The sequence below is a fragment of the Pongo abelii genome, chromosome 18, assembly GCF_028885655.2.
Source record: "Pongo abelii isolate AG06213 chromosome 18, NHGRI_mPonAbe1-v2.0_pri, whole genome shotgun sequence".
NCBI classification, from domain to species: domain Eukaryota; kingdom Metazoa; phylum Chordata; class Mammalia; order Primates; family Hominidae; genus Pongo; species Pongo abelii.
Genome location: NC_072003.2, coordinates 3,672,290 through 3,688,994, shown reverse-complemented (window position 1 = coordinate 3,688,994; position 16,705 = coordinate 3,672,290). Strand labels below are relative to the sequence as shown.

Here is a 16,705-nt window from a genome sequence, read left to right as displayed (position 1 = left end):
GAGAATGGAGAAAACATTTTAAAAGATACTTCACAAAAGAAGATATATGGATGGCTAATATGCAAATAAAGAGATGATCAAGGCTATTATTAGAGAAGTGCATATTAAACCACAATGAGATATCACTGTGGTCTAAAATGTGCCATATCAGGTAACACGTTAAAAACCTAAAAATTAAATCTAGATAAAATGGCTAAAACAACAAAAAACTCTTGACAATGCCAAGGGCTTGAAAGGATGTTGATCAACTTGAACTTTTTTTTTTTTTTTTTTGAGATGGACTCTTGCTCTTGTTGCTCAGGCTGCAGTGCAGTGGCACAATCTCGGCTCACTGAGACCTCCGCCTCCAGGGTTCAAGCGATTTTCCTGCCTCAGCCTCCTGAGGAGCTGGGATTACAGACGCGCGCCACCGCGCCCAGCTAATTTTTGTATTTTTGGTAGAGAGAGTTTCGCCATGTTGGCGTGAGTCACCGCACGCGGCCTGCATTTCCCTGATGATTAAAGATGTTGAACATCTTTTTACATGTTTGGTGACCATTTTTATATTTCCATTGGAAAAATGTCTTTTTTTTTTTTTTTTGATACGGAGTCTCGCTCTGTCGCCCAGGCTGGAGTGCAGTGGCACAATCTCGGCTCACTGCAAGCCCCGCCTCCCGGGTTCAGGCCATTCTCCTGCCTCAGCCTCCCGAGTAGCTGGGACTACAGGCGCCCGCCACCACGCCCGGCTAATTTTTTGTATTTTTAGTAGAGACGGGGTTTCACTGTGTTAGCCAGGATGGTCTCGATCTCCTGACCTCGTGATCTGCCCGCCTCTGCCTCCCAAAGTGCTGGGATTACCAGCGTGAGCCACCGCGCCCGGCCCATTTTCTATTTTGGTCTGGATCTCCTGACCTCATGATCCGCCCGCCTATGTTGGCCAGGCTGGTCACAAACTCTTGACCTCAGGTGATCTGACCGCCTGAGTGTCCCAAAGTGCTGGGATTACAGGCGTGAGCCACCATGCCCAGCTGTGTTTCTGATTTCTGAAGATTTGCTTTTCCAAGATTGTTGTGGTTATTTGGGCTCCCTTGTAATTTCACATGAATTTTAGGATTAGCTTTTCCATTTCTGCTTGTGATGATTAATTTTGTGTGTCAACTTGACTGGGATGTCTGATAGCTGGTAAAACATTATTTTTGAGTGTGCCTGTGTAAGCGTTTCCAGAAGAGATTAGCATTTGAATTGCTAGACTGAGTAAAGAAGATTCTCCTTACCAATGTGGTGGACATCATCCAATCTGCTGGGCGCCCAATTATGACAAAAATGCAGAGGAGGGGTGAATTCACACTCTGTTCATGGGCTGGGACATCCTTCTTCTCGTACCCTTGGACATTGGAGCTCCTAGTTCTTGGACTTTTGGACACCAGGACTTATACCAGCCCACACCTCCACCCCTACCCACATTCTCATGCTTTTGAACTCACACTTAATTACAGCACCGGTTTTCCTGGTTCTCCAGCTTGCAGGCAGCATATTGTGGGACTTCTCAGCCCCGATAATCACATAAGCCAATATCCCTAATAAATCTTCTCTTGGCCGGGCACGGCGGCTCACGCCTATCACCCCAGCACTTTGGGAGGTGGAGGCAGGAGGCTCACTTGAGCCCAGGAGTTCAAGACTAGCTCTGGGCAACATGGCGAGATCTCCATCACCAAAAATAAAAAAAATTAAAAATTAAAAAATAAAAATAAATTAAAAAATTAGCCAGGCCTGGTGGCGCACACCTGTAGTCCCAGCTACTTGGGAGGCTAAGGTGGGAGGATTGCCTGAGCCTGGTAAGTTGAGGCTGCAGTGAGCCGTGATCATGTCACTGTACTTCAGCCTGGGCAATGGGCAATGGAGGAAGGCCCTGTCTCAAAAAAAATTATATAAAGAGATTTATCCTCTAATAAATATTTTCTCTGTAAATACCTATATACATTCTGCTGATTGTATTTCTCTGGAGAAACCTAACACACTACATGAAGGCCATTTTGATTTTGATAAGAATTGTACTGAGCACTTTGGGGAGTATTGCTACTTAACAATATTAAGTCTTCAGTCCATGAACATGGGATGTTTTCCAATTTATTTAAGTCTTCAGATTCTCTCAGCAATGTTTTATAGTATTCAGAGTTGTCTTATACCTCCTTTGTTAAATGTATTCCTATTTTATTCTTTTTATTCTTTGCTAGTGTCTAGAAATACAATTAATTTTTGTGTGGTGATTTTATGACTTGAGATTTTTCTGAACTTCATTAGCTCTGAAAAAGCTCTACTAGGTTTAGGATTTTTTTTCAAGTGTGAATTATTTAATATTTCCTATATACAAGATCAGGTTGCTGGGCGCGGTGGGTCATGCCCGTAATCCCAGCACTTTGGGAGGCCGAGGTGGGCGGATCACCTGAGGTCAGGAGTTTGAGACCAGCCTGGCCAACATGGCGAAAGCCCCTCTCTACTAAAAATACAAAGATTCGTTGGGCGTGGTGGTAGGTGCCTGTAATCCCACCTACTGGGGAGGCCGAGGCAGGAGAAGCTCTTGAACTCAGGAACTCGGGAGGCGGAGGTTGCAGTGAACCCAGATCGCGCCACTGCACTCCAGCCTGGGCGCCAAAGCAAGACTACATCTTAAAAAAAAAAAAAATCAGGTCGTCTGTGACTAGAGAAAATTGAATGTTTTTTTGGTTTTTGTCAGCATCCAAAATCTTTTTAATAAGAGGGTTCGTTTTTGTAGCCTCGGCTGGCCTGTCGGCCTTTGGCATGCTCGAACTTCTGGTCCCTGGAGCGGAAATAGGGTTTGGTGTGGCTGGGCGGGGTTCCCAGGGCCTTGCCGAAATGCCGGTACACCCCTCGGCCCTTGCAAAGACCGGAGAGCAGGACGGGGCCGCCGTCCTTGGGAAAGTCCAGGGCCCCTGATCGAAAGTCAGGATCTTGCCCCCCACCCTGAGGATGCCGCTGCGGGCCGGCTGGTCACGGGCAGTGCACAAACCTTAAGTCTGGGCACCTCCTGAACCCGCGCGTCATCCGTTAAGCGTCCCCACAACCACGGCCGTTTTGTTTTCCCAGCCAGGAAGCTTCATCTTCCGGATCATCCGGGAAAGGGACAGAGGTGGCCGATTGGGGCGACTCATAAACAACCTCTTCAGCACAACCTGGTTGAATACGGAGTTAGTTCGTCTGGCCGGTAACCTGTACGGCTTGACCAACAAACAGCCTCAGATAGATATCCTGGCTCTTGGGTTCCTTGCGCCAAACCTTTAGGTCCTTGTTGTGGCGGACGTCAGCTCCCATGATGGCGCCTCCTGCTCGGCCAGGTCCGTAAAGATGAATGTTTAACTTTTTTTTTTTTTTTTTTTTTTTTTTTGTTGAGACGGAGTCTCGCTCTGCAGCCCAGGCTGGAGTGCAGTGGCGCGATCTGGGCTCACTGCAAGCTCCGCCTCCTGGGTTCACTCCATTCTCCTGCCTCAGCCTCCTGAGTAGCTGGGACTACAGGCGCCCGCCACCATGCCCGGGTAATTTTTTGTATTTTTAGTAGATACGGGGTTTCACCGTGTTAGCCAGGATGGTCTCGATATCCTGACCTCATGATCCGCCCATCCCGGCCTCCCACAGACCTCAACTGATCCGCCTATGCCTTGGCCTCCCACAGTGCTGGGATTACAGGCATAAGCCACCGCCCCCAGCCCCTTTTCTGCATTTTCAAAGCACCGACCTAGGTCTTCCTAGGTCTGTGCTCCTGAACCCTCATTTCCCAACCCAGATGAGGAAGCTGGCCCCAAGAGATCACCTGAGAGAACGACTCTCCAGTTTGCCAGATCTGAGTCTGTTTTATGTGGCCTGACCCCAGCCAGAGGGACCAGGGACTTCCCCCGGGGTTCTGGCCCCTTCCCATGCCTTTCTTTCACCCTGCCCTTGCCTTGAGCACTGTCCTCTCCCAAACTAGGGGTTCAGGAAGGCTGGGAGTCTTCCCTGTGATGTCATAAGAACCAGTTGCCAGGGGAGACCTGCCAATGTACCCTGTAGGCAGGGGAGAGCAGGGCCCTGCTGCACCCAAGTCCTGGTTGCTCCTCCCCACCACACTGGCCCTCCATGGAAGCCTTGGTCTGTGCATCTTCTGAGCTGCACATAAGAGAAGGTGCCGTGCTGTGGGGAGGAGTGGCAGGAAGAGAGAGAGGCTTCTGTCCCCACCTGGGCCCAAAGCCGAGCGGTGGCCTCAGGGACATGTATGCTTGGGAGAGGGGAGTGGCCACTGGGCCAGGCCGTGAGCCCCTGGGCTGGTCACTTTCTCTCAAACCCACTGTGCAATTTCTCTGGGGGGACCAGAATACTCTTCCTAGGGTAGCGGGCAGAACAGGGTAGTAGAAAGGACTTGAGGTCCAGAAAGCACTCTCAGCACCAAGGCCCCAGGCTTCCCAGGCCTCCCTGTTGGTTGGGAGTGGGAAGAGGAGTCATGTCTTGGGCATGGGCAGGGGAGGCAGTGGACTGAGCCTATTTGACACACAGGTAAACTGAGGCCAGGCTGGCTGGGGGTGTAGCCCATCATGTGAGCTGGTCTCAGAGGCATGTGACAGCACCCTCCCCTCATGGCTGCTGTGGGGGCTGGCCACCACCCTCCTGCTGTCTCCTCTGCAGATGCAGTGAGCCAGGCCCAAGGACGCCCCGGCCACCCCGACATACCCCCCAACATCTACGAGGGGGGCCTGGGGTCCCCGCAGCCACAGTGCCCCAGTACCCAGGGAAGCAAGCCCAAGAACTTCCGGCTGCGCCACCTGCGGGGCCTGGGCCTCTACCTGGAGAGCCACCCGCCGCCCACTGGCCAGTGTGAGAGCCACTGGCTGGGCCGGCTTATGACTGGGGAGTGCCCGCCACAGCCTGAGGGCACAGCCTGGGCCCTGGACCTGCCACAGGGGACTCTGGGCCCAGGTAACAGCCTCTGCTCAGCTCTTCTGGAAGCCCGATTGCCCAGGGACAGCCTGGGAAGCAGTGGTGAGCTCTGTCAAGGCAGGACTGGGCACGGGGAAAGACCCTAGCGGATGGTTGGGCTGGGGCCTCAGGCGGGCCCTTCTCCACTCCCAAGCCTCCACAGTGGCACCATGCCCCAGAAGGCCAAGATCTTAATGAATCTGTCCCCATCCCTGCATCATGCACAGCTGAGCGGGGTCTGGAGAATCCACCAGGGACAAAGCGGTGCGAGAAAAAGGGAGGATCTGGGAGGGAGGGCTGGGTGACTGCCCCAGCTCCACACTCGCTGAGGGGCCTTGGAAGCTGTCTCCCTTGCTGGGCCTCTGTTTTCTCACTTGTAAAATGAGGGTTCAGGTTAGATGAGGGTCCTTCCAGCTTGAACTATTCTCTTCCCTCGACCTCCTCCCTCCCCTGGGGATTCTGTTAAGGAGGAAGCATTGCCCCCTTCCCTTCTGTTTTCAAGAATATCGGATTCTGGGAACCCCAGGGTGGGCTGCCAGCCTCCCCGCCAGCCTCCCCTTGGGTCCCTCGAGTGACTCCTTTCTCTCCTCTTTCCTCAGCTTCCAGTTCCAGCATGGACCCAGACAAGGGTGCCCTCCCCCAGCCTGGTCCTTCTGAGGGCTTGGGGCTCAGGCCCAAGAGGTCCTGGGGGACCTGGGAAGAGGCCATGTGTCCCTTGTGCAAGAGAACCCGCTCTGGGGCCCTGGAGAGGCCATAGGGATCCCAAGTGCCAGGACTGGGGACAGGAGGGGAAGGATGGCCGAGGAGGCAGCCTGAGCAGGAGGGGCTCAGCCCCCGGCAGTAGCCCTGCCACATGGGGCGGCCCAGGCAGCGGCCCAGTGCCCAGGCCTGGGCCTCGGGAGAATGTGATGGGGAGAGGGAGGAGGAGGAGGTCCCGAGGGAGGGGCAGAAGCAATAGAAGCATGGCCATGCCCTTGCAGCCCGCTCAGACTCCAGTCAGCCACTTGTACCTGGGAGGCCAGGCTGAGTGGAGAATCAGGCCCCCCCCCCTCCACCTCCCCGAGAGGCCGGGGAGCCCACAGGTCTGATCTCAATAAAAGCCAAGGCCTGCACGTTCTTGTTCATCTGCCTGTCTGTCATCAGGCCAGTTTGGTGAGAAAAGCAGTCCTGTGTCTCTCCAGGGATGGGTCTGCCGCGCCCCCACCCTTAGTTGTCAGGGCATGAGAGGCGTGAGCTAGGGCAAGTGCCTGTGGGAACACCAAGGAAGTAGTCTGTGAGGGCTTCGTGGATGAGACACTGCTGAGCTTGGCTCCACAGGGTGGGTAGGGGCTCAGCAGCCCACCTTTTGAGCCACCATGCCCAGCTAATTTTCTTTTTTTTTTTTGAGATGGAGTCTAGAACTGTCTAGAGGCTAATTTAGAGCCAGTTTTCTTTGGGGCCAGCATGAGGCTGCAGCAGATGTCCTTCTCAGGTGTAAGATCCTGGCTGGCTACGGCTGTCTGTGGCTGAGTTACAGACTTTTTTTTTTTTTTTTTTTGAGACAGAGTCTTGCTCTGTCGCCCAGGCTGGAGTGCAGCGGTGCAATCTTGGCTCACTGCAAGCTCCGACTCCCAGGTTCACGCCATTCTCCTGCCTCAGCCTCCCGAGTAGCTGGGACTATAGGCGCCCGCTACCGCGCCCGGCTAATTTTTTTGTATTTTTTTAGTAGAGATGGGGTTTCACCGTGTTAGCCAGGATGGTCTCCATCTCCCGACCTCAGCCTCCCAAAGTGCTGGGATTACAGGCTTGAGCCACCATGCCTGGCCTAGTTTTCTATCGTTTTAAGATTTGGGGGGAGGGGGTCCTGCTGTGTTGCCCAGGCTGGTCTCAAACTCCTGAGCTCAAGTGATCCTCCTGCCTTGGGAGGATCCTAAATGCAGGCCATGGCATTGTGGGTGGAAGGCACAGTGGATGAAGGAAGGCAGGGCGGGGTCAGGGAGGGCACCAGGGAGGAGAGCAGGCAAGGCAGGGATGTGGACCTGGGCCCCACCTGCCCCCTACCAGGTGAGGTCACTGCTGCGCACACCCCAGCTCCCAGGTCCCTCTGGGCAGGATGAGCACAGCCCTTCTCCTCCCAGCCGGACCAGACTCTGGGCACCCAGGTGTGGGCTTCCACACCTGTGCCGGGGTGTCTCCACTTGACTCTGTTGATGTTTGGGATTGGATCTTTCTTTGGGATGGAGGCTGTCCTGTGCATGTAGGAGGATGTTAAGCAGTATCTCTGGCCACCACCCACTTGGTACCTGTAGCACCCTCCTCTAAGCTGTGACAGCAAGTGTCTCCAGACATTGTCCGGTGTCCCTGGGGAGCACTGTTACTGTGGATGAGAAGCCTGCTGGCCACCCAAATTTCATCTCCAATTGTAATCCCCATGTGTTGAGGGGGGATCTCATGGGAGGTGATGGGATCATGGGGTGGGGGGGGGGTTCCGCCATGCTGCTCTCATGATAGTGAGTTATCACAAGATCTGATGGTTTAAAAGTGTTTGGCGGTGGGCCAGGAGCGGTGGCTCACGCCTGTAATGCCAGCACTTTGGGAGGCTGAGGTGGGCGGATCACGAGGTCAGGAGATCAAGACCATCCTGGCTAACACGGTGAAACACTGTCTGTACTAAAAATATAAAAATTAGCTGGGCATGGTGGCAAGTGCCTGTAGTCCCAGCTACTCAGGAAGCTGAGGCAGGAGAATGGCATGAACCCGGGAGGTGGAGCCTGCAGTGAGCTGAGATCGTGCCACTGCACTCCAGCCTGGGTGACAGAGTGAGACTCTTGTCTTAAAAAAAAGAAAAAAATAATAAAATGTGTTTGGCAGTTCCACCCTTCCTCCCCACCACCGCCTCTCTCTCTCCCTCTCTCTCTCTGTCCTGCCGGCTTGTCAAGAAGGTGCCTGCTTCCCCTTTGCCTTCCACCGTAATTGTAAGTTTCCTGAGGCCTCCCAGCCACCTGGAACACTGAGTCAATTAAACCTCTTTTGTTTATAAATAACCCAGTCTCAGGAAGCAGTGTCAAAACGGACTAATACACTTGCTCTATTCCACCGTGTCTCCATCCTATGGGGAGAAGACGGGAGCACCTGGGTTTGCCTCAGTGACCTTCCCGTCTGGTGACTCCAGCCGGTGCAGCCCGGGTCAGGCTAGGGCTCAGCGCCACCCCTGCTTTGGGCTCCTGCCAGGTCGCAAGTGACGTGCCCAGGACAGCCAGGCTCCTTCCCTTCCCCTGTACCCTGGGCCCACCCTGGACAGTTCTTGTGTCCCTAGGACAGCAGATCCTGGAGACTTCAGTCCTTGGGTGGTTTTTGGGTTGTTCTAAGTATGCAGGCATGGCACAGGGTGGTGGACACCCAAGGCTGTCGCGGTCCCCAGGAGGGGGAGCTCTGAGGGAGCAGGTGTTTAGATGCTGCACCCAAGAGCAGCTGTGATGGGGCAGGTGTGGGCGGGATGCAGCTGGCCTGAGGTCCACTGATGAGTCACATGGGGTGGCGGAGAGGCAGCTGCCTTCTCTCTCTCCCACAACACTGACTCCCCAGAGACGCAGAGGCCAGGTGGATCCAAGAGACCACTTAAAGACTGACATTACGGGGGCTGCTGAGGGAACACGGAGGGACACCTGCACCAGCCACCAGCTGCGGACGCTGGGCATAACTGAGGCCGCCGAGAGGCCAGCAATACAAAGTCCTTGGAGCTTGGAGACCATTAGGGGCCTAATCCACTCTTTTTTTTTTTTTTGAGACAGGGTCTCTCACTGTCTCCCAGGCTGGAGTGCAGTAGCATGATCTTAGCTCACTGCAGCCTTGAACTCCTGGGCTCAAGTGATCTTCCTGCCTCAGCCTCCTGAGTAGCTGGAACCAAAGGCACTTGCCACCATATCCAGCTGATTAAAAACTTTTTTTGGTAGAGAAAGGGTCTTGCTATGTTGCCCCTGGTCTCCAACTCCTAGCCTCAAGCAATGCTCCCGCCTCCACCTCCTAAAGTGCTGGGATTATAGGTGAGGCTCCACGCTGGGCCCTATGTTTAACAATCATAGCTCACTGCAGCCTTGAGCTCCTGAGGCAAGTGACCCTCCCATCTCAGCCTCCTGAGTAGCTGGGACTACAGGCGTGGGCCACCATGCCCAGCTAATTTTTTTTTTTTTTTTGAGATGGAATCTTGCTCTGTTGCCCAGGCTGGAGTGCAGTGGCGCGATCTTGGCTCACTGCAACCTCCGCCTCCTGGGTTCACACCATTGTCCTGCCTCAGCCTCCTGAGTAGCTGGGACTACAGGCACCCGCCACCACGCCTGGCTAATTTTTTGTATTTTTAATAGAGATGGGGTTTCACCGTGTTAGCCAGAATGGTCTCGATCTCCTGACCTCGTGATCCGCCCTCCTCGGCCTCCCAAAGTGCTGGGATTACCAGCGTGAGCCACCGCGCCCGGCCCATTTTCTATTTTTTTAAGAGATGAGGGTCTCACTATGTTGCCCAGGCTGGTCTTGAACTCCTGAGCTAAGGAGATCCTCCCGCCTTGGCCTCCTAAAGTACTGGGATTACAGGCATCAGCCACCGCACCTGGACTCCACTCACTTCTGAAGAAAGAGTGGAGGCTCAGAGAGGAACACAGGTTGCCCCAGGCTCCAGATTTTGGGTGGGCGGGGGGGGGGTCCCAGGCTGTGGTCAGTGGCCCTTCTGCTACCCTGGATGAGCCACGTGTCTTGGTGTTCTGGCCCCTGTGTAGCCCCCTCCCCTTGAATTGGGACAGGCTCCAGATCCTGCTTTACCAGTAGAATGTGGCAGAAGTGGCAGGGTGTCACTTCTGGGCAGTAAGGAAGCCTGGCAGCTTCCCAGGAGGTCAGTGGCCCCGTAAGGAGTCTACCCTGGGACTGTGGTATGGTGCAAAACCAGCCTAGCCTGAGGAAGCCATGAACGACGGAGCCAAGCCCATGGTCACTGCTGAGCTCACTGTGGGCAGCCCTGTGGGTAGGGCCATCTTTCACGCAAATCCTCCAGCCCCGCCAGCCTGCCTAGCTAATGCCACATGGAGTCCCTGCTGACTCCTGTCCCAGCTGGAATTGGAAGCAACCAGAATGGCCCCTGCTTAGGCTGTGAAGCTTTAAGATAGTCTGTTACTCGGGCAGGCACAGTGGCTCATGCCTGTAATCCCAGCACTTTGGGAGGCCGAGGTGGGCAGATCACGAGGTCAGGAGATCGAGGCCATCCTGGCTAACACGGTGAAACCCCATCTCTACTAAAAATACAAAAAAAATTAGCCAGGTGTGGTGGCGGGCGCCTGTAGTTAGTCCTAGCTACTCCGAAGGCTGAGGCAGAAGAATGGTGTGAACCCGGTAGGCGGAGCTTGCAGTGAGCCAAGATCGCGCCACTGCACTCCAGCCTGGGCGACAGAGCAAGACTCCATCTCAAAAAAAAAAAAAAAAAAAAAGTCTGTAACTCAGCCACAGACAGCCGTAGCCAGGATCTTATCCCTGAGAAGGACATCTGCTGCAGCCACATGCTGGCCCCAAAGAAAACTGGCTCTAAATTGGCCTCTAGACAGTTCCTCCCGCAAAACCTCCCAAAGCCTTTTTGAGAAGCACTCCAACAGACTGAGAGGCAAAAAAGCCACAGTCATGGCGTGCTGGGGCGGGAGTCGATGTGGAGAAAGCAGCAGTTGGCCTGAGCAAGTGGACGCTCATGAAAATACACACTGACCTTGGCCGGACACGGCGGCTCGTGCCTGTAATCCCAGCACTTGGGGAGACCGAGGCGGGCGGATCACGAGGTCAGGAGATCGAGACCATCCTGGCTAACATGGTGAAACCCCATCTCTACTAAAAATACAAAAAATTAGCCAGGCATGGTGGCAGGCGCCTGTAGTCCCAGCTACTCGGGAGGCTGAGACAGGAGAATGGCGTGAACCCGGGAGGTGGAGCTGGCAGTCAGCTGAGATCACACCACTGAACTCCAGCCTGGGCGACAGAGTGAGACTCCATCTCAGGAAAAAAAAAGAAAATACACACTGACTATCCCTGGGCATGCCCCTTACCCGTAAGTCCCCGAACACCGGTGGGCTGGGAATGGAGGACCAGGAGTCTGTCTCCGTCCTGAAAGTATGAAGGACCCCTGCTCTATAGGAGATCTTTGGGTGGTGTGTGCAGGGAGCGGGGAGACCCAAGGCTGCCTCGGGCTCCAACCCTGAGCAGGCCTGGGGCAGAGCCAGCTCCGTTCAGGGCTGGCCTCCGTGCTATGTCTGGGTGCATCCTGTGTGTGTCCTACCTCTCCCTGGGTCCCACACTCCCTTTCTGCCCCTCAGTGGAGCAGGAGCGTTTGTGTCCCAGCTCTGCGGTCCGGTGGGGCTGTGGTGAGAGGCCTGGAGCTGCGGCAGTCCTGCCTGGCCTCACTGAAGCAGGGCCTGAGGAGCCGCAGCCCCACCTGGGCAAGTTACTAATTGGTCACACGATTGACCAAGGGCCCCCAAGAGTTACCCTCTTAACCGCAAGCTGACTCATCAGCAAAGGTGAAACTGTCCTTGCTGGAGTAACCGAGACTGTGCCTCCCCAGCAGACGCGCCCGTGGGCAAGCTCAGCCGGGTAATCTGGTTTCACTCACCCCATGGCTTTGGAGACGTGTCCACCGTGCCCAGCTGCCTGGCCTCCCAGGGCACCAGCGTTCACCCCTACTCCATCTTGCAGATGCTTCAGACCCTCTCCTGGGAGGACCCTCGGCAAGTTGCATGTCTCCCGGCCACTGGCTGAGGTCAAAGGCACAGGAATGGTATAACAGAGCAGCCACGCAGGCTTCAGAGTGGCCCAGGCCTGGGCCCAACACTCACAAACTGTGTGGCTCCTTGGTAACTCCCAGCCCCCGAGCCAGTTCTCATCTCTAACAGGAACATTATCATCCCTTGAGGGTGGCCAGAAGTTTCCATGAGGCTGACGGAAGCACCAGGTCTGTGCTGGGCGGGCACGCACCTCAGGCTCCACAGCGGGGTGCACCAAATCACCCTTGGAGCCGCCTGCCTGGACTGGGCCCCAGCTCAAGGCCTACAGCCAGAGAGATGCCCAGACAGGGCAGCTGCTGGGGACCTTCCAGTGAAAAAAGGACCTAATAGCTTCTCAACTCTTTGGAACCTCTTCCCCAGGTTCACATTCTTTCTTTTTCTGGAGTCTCGCTCTGTCACCAGGCTGGAGTGCAATGGTGCCATCTCGGCTCACTGCAACCTCCGCCTCCTGGGTTCAAGCGATTCTCTTGCCTCAGGCTCCAGAGTAGGTGGGGCTACAGGTGCATACTACCACGCCCGGTTAATTTTTGTATTTTAGTAGAGACAAGGTTTCACCATGTTGGCCAGGCTGGTCTCGATCTCCTGACCTCATGATCTGCCCACTTCGGCCTCCCAAAGTGCTGGAATTACAGGCGTGAACCAACGTGCCCGGCCAAAGGTTCTCATTCTTTGGCAGGGTTAATCACACAAAACCATTGGCCCCTTTATCTGGAAGCCATCCTGGGGCCTTGCCAGTGACAAGCAGCTCCAGGCCAACTTCAGCTATAGGGTGAGGACCGAGTTGCAGCCAGGCAGGTGCGGGAAACAGGATGTGACGAACTCCAATGAAAGTCTATTTATTTGCTCGTAATGAGACAGAATGCTACAATCTGTTCATCACTGGGCTGGACACTGCAGTGATTAGGGGCAGGCGCGGGGCAGGGTGGGGCCTCTGAGCCTGAGGACAAATGTCCATGGCAGAGCCTTCCAGAAGACTCGTCCCTTACCCTGTGGGGCAGAAATAGAAATCACATGATCGCCGCTGATTCGCAGTGGAGAGGGCGCTGAGCTGGGCCCGGCAGGCAGGCAGCCTCAGCAGAGATTCAGGCAGTCAGCATGGTACGGCCCTCCCGCCAGCACCGTCAGGTCAGCAGAGGTTCAGGCAGCATGGCGCGGCCCTCCCGCCAGCACCGTCAGGTCAGCAGAGGTTCAGGCAGTCAGCATGGCGCGGCCCTCCCGCCAGCACCGTCAAGGAGGGGGATGCTGTTCCTGCCTGGGGCCTGCCTTCATTCTGAGGGCCCCTGGCCCCAGCTGAGGTCAAGAGGGGACCTGGGGCTGCCCCAGCACCCTGAGAGCCCACGGCTGGGTAGCTCTGGAGGAGGAAGGACACAGGTCCCTGAGGCCCCGTCTGCCCAGGGTTGTTCCTCCCTCTCCCTCCTCCTCAGGCTGGGGCAGGGTGGCGCCGCTAGGACCCTCTGCCATGGCTTTGTGATACTGCAGCTATGCTGGGCGGGACTCCGCCCCCCACCCCACCCCTGCATCGGAGGGCAGGGCAGGCAGCAAGCAGCATTTGGAATGCAGGGTGGAGAGGATGCTAGAAGTGTGTGATGCACCTGCGGCACTGACAGCCTCTCTGCCCTCAGAGGCTGAGGGCCCACAAGGCACACGACTGCCCCCTGCCCACAAGGACAGGCCCTACGAAACACATGGCAGCCTTGAGGCCTAATGTCGAGCTCAGCTTCCTCCTGTCTGCATGTGGCCAGGCCTCGGAGCAGCGGCTTGTGGCAGCATAAGGGAGGGCGGGGAGGACCCAAAGAGTCTCGGCGATGCCTGTCCTCAGCAGGTCAGCTGAATGGAGCATGCCATGGTCTGATGGGCAGTGTGACCTCCCAGGGCACTGGTAACTGCATGGAAGGTACTGAAGGGTAGGAACCGTCCCAATGTGTGACCGCCTGTGCCGGGGGGCTGAACCTCAGAGCTCTGTGCTTGCGAGGAAAGCCTCCCCCAGGCTGCCCACTCCTCATCAGGCCCTCACGGAGGAGTGGGGGCCACTCCTCACCCCCCTCCAGGCTTCTTTGGGCTGGTTCTGGAGGGGGACGGGCCATTCCCTTTATTGCGCCCCCTTGTTCCGAGGCTCCTGTGCCTTTACGGTCAAGTGTGTCCATAATACTTGCGTTCCTCCCTTGCAGGAGAAAGTCCCCTCCAGCTTTCCAGGAAGGAGCTGCAAGAACAGGCAGCGGAGTGGGAGAGGCCCAGTGAGGGCAGCCCCTTCCCAGTGAATGCAGCCACACTGGGTCAGCCCTGGGGACGGTGCATGCACAGGGAGGCAGGGCCAGGGCAGCGGGCAGAGGCAGAGGTTTCCAGAAGCAGGAAGGGGAGCTGAAGAGCCTGTGGGAAAGAGAAGAGCAGGGCAGGGTAAAGGCCCGGCGGAGACGCTCTGCCCACCCCACACCCCGCCTATGGGCCACACAGCTGGGCCTGGGTGCTCCAGGACCATGAGCCCTTCTCCAGGCCATGGTGTCTGCCTGCAGCCACTAGGCGCCTCTCGGTCCCCACACAAATAAAGGCACTGATGGATCCAAAGTCGGGTGCACAGCCCAGTGGCCGTGGAGCCTGCTGTGTGAGCTTGGCACAAGTCACCAAACCTCTGGACTGTGCTGGTGCACAAGGTGGTGGACTCTGCCGTCCCCATGGCCCCTTCCAGCTCTGCCGTTCTCTGTGCCCATCCAGGGCCTTCAGCTTTTGTGGCTGGAGGCACCAAGCTCCCATACCCTCCTGTCTGCTGTGGCGTACCTGCCACGGATGGGCATGCTCTGCGCGTGCCCACGATGTTCTGTTCCCGAGCCCGTGTAGCACCGGGCCTGCAGCTGGGGCAGGCCGACGAGCCCGGTAGATGGCTGGCAGCTCCTTGCAGAAGATAGCAGGGGTCAGATGGACAGGAAGGCGGGCTCTGTGGGGGGCCGAAGGGTGGGGCCTGGTGGCGGCTGCCCAGCCGACATCACATGGTCCGGCTGTACTCGATGCCACTCTTGGAAGAGATGCCCGACCATGGCAGGAAGCTGCAGAGCAGGCTGTGGGCCTGGCGGTAGACTCTGTGCGGAATGGAGCAGGGGCTCAGGCTGGCTAGTGCAGAGCCCAGGTGCTGGATGTAGTCCGTGGAGCTCTGTTAAGGAAGATTCCGACTTGCCCTGACCACGCTCACCAGGGCACAGTCATCAGGGGCCCACGCAGTGGCCTGTGGGACTGTGTGCAGACGGCAAGCCAGGCTCGGGAGGCTGAGAGCCCGCTAAGCCTCTGCAGAGCTGGAAAGGCTCATGAGACGAAGGGGCCTCTGCTGTGCTAAATAACAGAGGGTGGGGTCTGGGGACAGAAGGGCCTTCTGAGTGAGGCCGCAGGCATGTGGACACCACACCCAGGGATGTACAGGGGGTGGGGAAGGGGCCTGGGAGAAGACAGGTGCTTCTGGTTCTCCCTAGATTCTCAACCCTTGGAGCAGCAAGAGGGACAGAGCCCTGTCCTTACGACAAGGAGAGGGTCAACAGTGCTGACTCCCTGGATGCCCGTCTTCACATAAGCTAGGCCTGTGGAGTCTGGGGTCACCCCTCTCTTTCCTGCTTATTATTCTATGTAATGAATAAATCCTAGACTCATGAATTTGAAAACACACACACACACACACGCACAGCATTTTTCGGGCCACATTCTGTGACTATTATGAAGTTTCCTGGCTTCCCTCCCACCCGTCAGGGGCCAGGGAGAGTTGAGGAGGAGGAAGCAGGGAAGGGCACAACTTCGCGTCATGCATCCCATAAGGAAGGTTTGAACCCAAGTATTCAAAAAAAGTAAAAATCTCTTCTCACCGCACTTGTTTCCCCTCTGCTAGCACAGGCTCTGGGAGGACAGGGGATCCTGTCTGTTTTGTGCACTGCTGATCCCCAGTGCAAATGGAGCAGGAGGCTCTCCAGCTAGGTGTGGGGCTCATGCCTATAATCCCAGCAATTTGGGAGGCTGCGGCAGGCGGACCATTTGAGCTCAGGAGTTCGAGACCAGCCTAGGCAACATGGTAATATGTGCAACTCGATTTACCTAAATGTGCGTCAGGTTTACCCACAACACGATCAGGTGAGGGAGAGAAGCGTCCATAAGCTTGGCCACCTGAACATCATCTGAGGGGGATCACAGCTCCAACTTGCTCACTGGCTCTGCCACCTTATGGACAGGAAGCCACAGTCCCTCTCCCCCAGAAGTTAAGGATATAAAATCGTCCAGGGAGGGTGGCCGCCGTTGATGTAGAGGACATAGGTGAAGCCATCTTTGAGGACCCCTCGGATGGAGTAGTAATAGGGGAGATAGTGGTGCTGCTTGAAGTCTCTGTTTTCGTAGAAGTTTATTGCTGTGTTGTTGGTGGTGAGGACATGCAGGTAAATGGCTTTGCAGTGGTCCTGGGCGGTGGTTGATATGTGATCCTTTAAACTTTCAAGTAAGAGGGAACCTTGGGGAGAAGAGGTAAAGGTAATGCAGGCGGAGCAGTTAGGAAGGAAGGATGACTGGGCTAGGATAGGGGCTTTGCACGAGTCTCTCAGAGATGTCTCGGCCCACCGTATCAGAGACCAGCCTTTCTTCACCACCACTGTCAAAGTCCCTAAAATCTCATGGCCAGATGGAGCCTGGTAGCTACAGACCGCTGGGAGGGACTGCAGAGGTGGCCTGGTAGCACCCTCCCATGGGCTGGGACCGCATGGAGACTCCCTTTCAGACAACAAACAGGGTAAATATGAGCCCAGGAAAACATGGACTAGATGGGCCTGGGCTTAAAATTAAGACTCTGCCGCTCACTGGCCGTGTGGCCGAGCGGGACGGGACATCGGAGAAACAGTGAGTGCTGCTTCCTCGTGCGTGTTCACGCTTTCTACTCTGAATCGTGAGCAGTGAATACACGTGAGTTGTGTGTGTGGCGGCAGCAGGAGTGAGAGGTGCCGGTTTCCTCAGCTTCATCC

The 16,705-nt window shown here is 55.9% G+C and overlaps 4 protein-coding genes and 1 pseudogene across 18 annotated transcripts in view; 1 reads left to right on the top strand and 4 right to left on the bottom strand.

Annotated features, from left to right (window-relative positions):
- CLUAP1 (clusterin associated protein 1) overlaps window positions 1–3,958 on the bottom strand; it is a 41,554-nt gene extending 37,596 nt beyond the window's left edge. The window contains exon 1 of the mRNA XM_054533325.2: window positions 3,806–3,958. The gene's annotated coding sequence lies outside the window, so the exon portion shown is untranslated. The remainder of the gene's footprint in view (window positions 1–3,805) is intronic.
- LOC100443804 (large ribosomal subunit protein eL18-like) lies at window positions 552–3,341 on the bottom strand (annotated as a pseudogene).
- On the top strand, window positions 2,800–6,401 carry C18H16orf90 (chromosome 18 C16orf90 homolog). Of its 4 annotated transcripts, none has more exons than XM_054533335.2 (3): window positions 2,800–3,332; window positions 4,651–5,004; window positions 5,541–6,398. In XM_054533335.2, the coding sequence occupies exons 1-3, from the start codon at window positions 3,308–3,310 to the stop codon at window positions 5,696–5,698; spliced, it is 537 nt and encodes a 178-aa protein (XP_054389310.1). In that variant the 5' UTR covers window positions 2,800–3,307; the 3' UTR covers window positions 5,699–6,398. The 4 variants fall into 4 exon arrangements, with proteins under 4 accessions (XP_054389310.1, XP_054389311.1, XP_002826103.1 ...); XM_054533336.2 differs by lacking the exon at window positions 2,800–3,332 and adding an exon at window positions 3,983–4,153 and having other exon boundaries at window positions 4,651–4,941; window positions 5,541–6,401; XM_002826057.4 differs by lacking the exon at window positions 2,800–3,332 and adding an exon at window positions 3,983–4,153 and having other exon boundaries at window positions 5,541–6,394.
- Window positions 6,402–12,549: 6,148 nt separating this feature from the next.
- On the bottom strand, window positions 12,550–14,740 carry LOC100442711 (N-alpha-acetyltransferase 60, NatF catalytic subunit). Its single transcript, XM_054533334.1, has 2 exons — window positions 14,502–14,740; window positions 12,550–14,096 (listed from the first exon to the last, which is right to left on the bottom strand). Exons 1-2 carry the CDS (start codon window positions 14,516–14,518, stop codon window positions 13,553–13,555), a joined length of 561 nt encoding a protein of 186 aa, XP_054389309.1. The 5' UTR covers window positions 14,519–14,740; the 3' UTR covers window positions 12,550–13,552.
- NAA60 (N-alpha-acetyltransferase 60, NatF catalytic subunit) overlaps window positions 12,550–16,705 on the bottom strand; it is a 43,026-nt gene continuing 38,870 nt past the window's right edge. For all 12 annotated transcript variants that reach the window (XM_054533330.2, XM_024233642.3, XM_054533332.2 and 9 more), the window contains 2 exons: window positions 15,966–16,200; window positions 12,550–14,863 (listed from right to left, as the gene is read on the bottom strand). In XM_054533330.2, coding sequence (XP_054389305.1) covers window positions 14,707–14,863; window positions 15,966–16,200 — 392 coding nt within the window. In that variant the 3' untranslated portion in view covers window positions 12,550–14,706. The remainder of the gene's footprint in view (window positions 14,864–15,965; window positions 16,201–16,705) is intronic.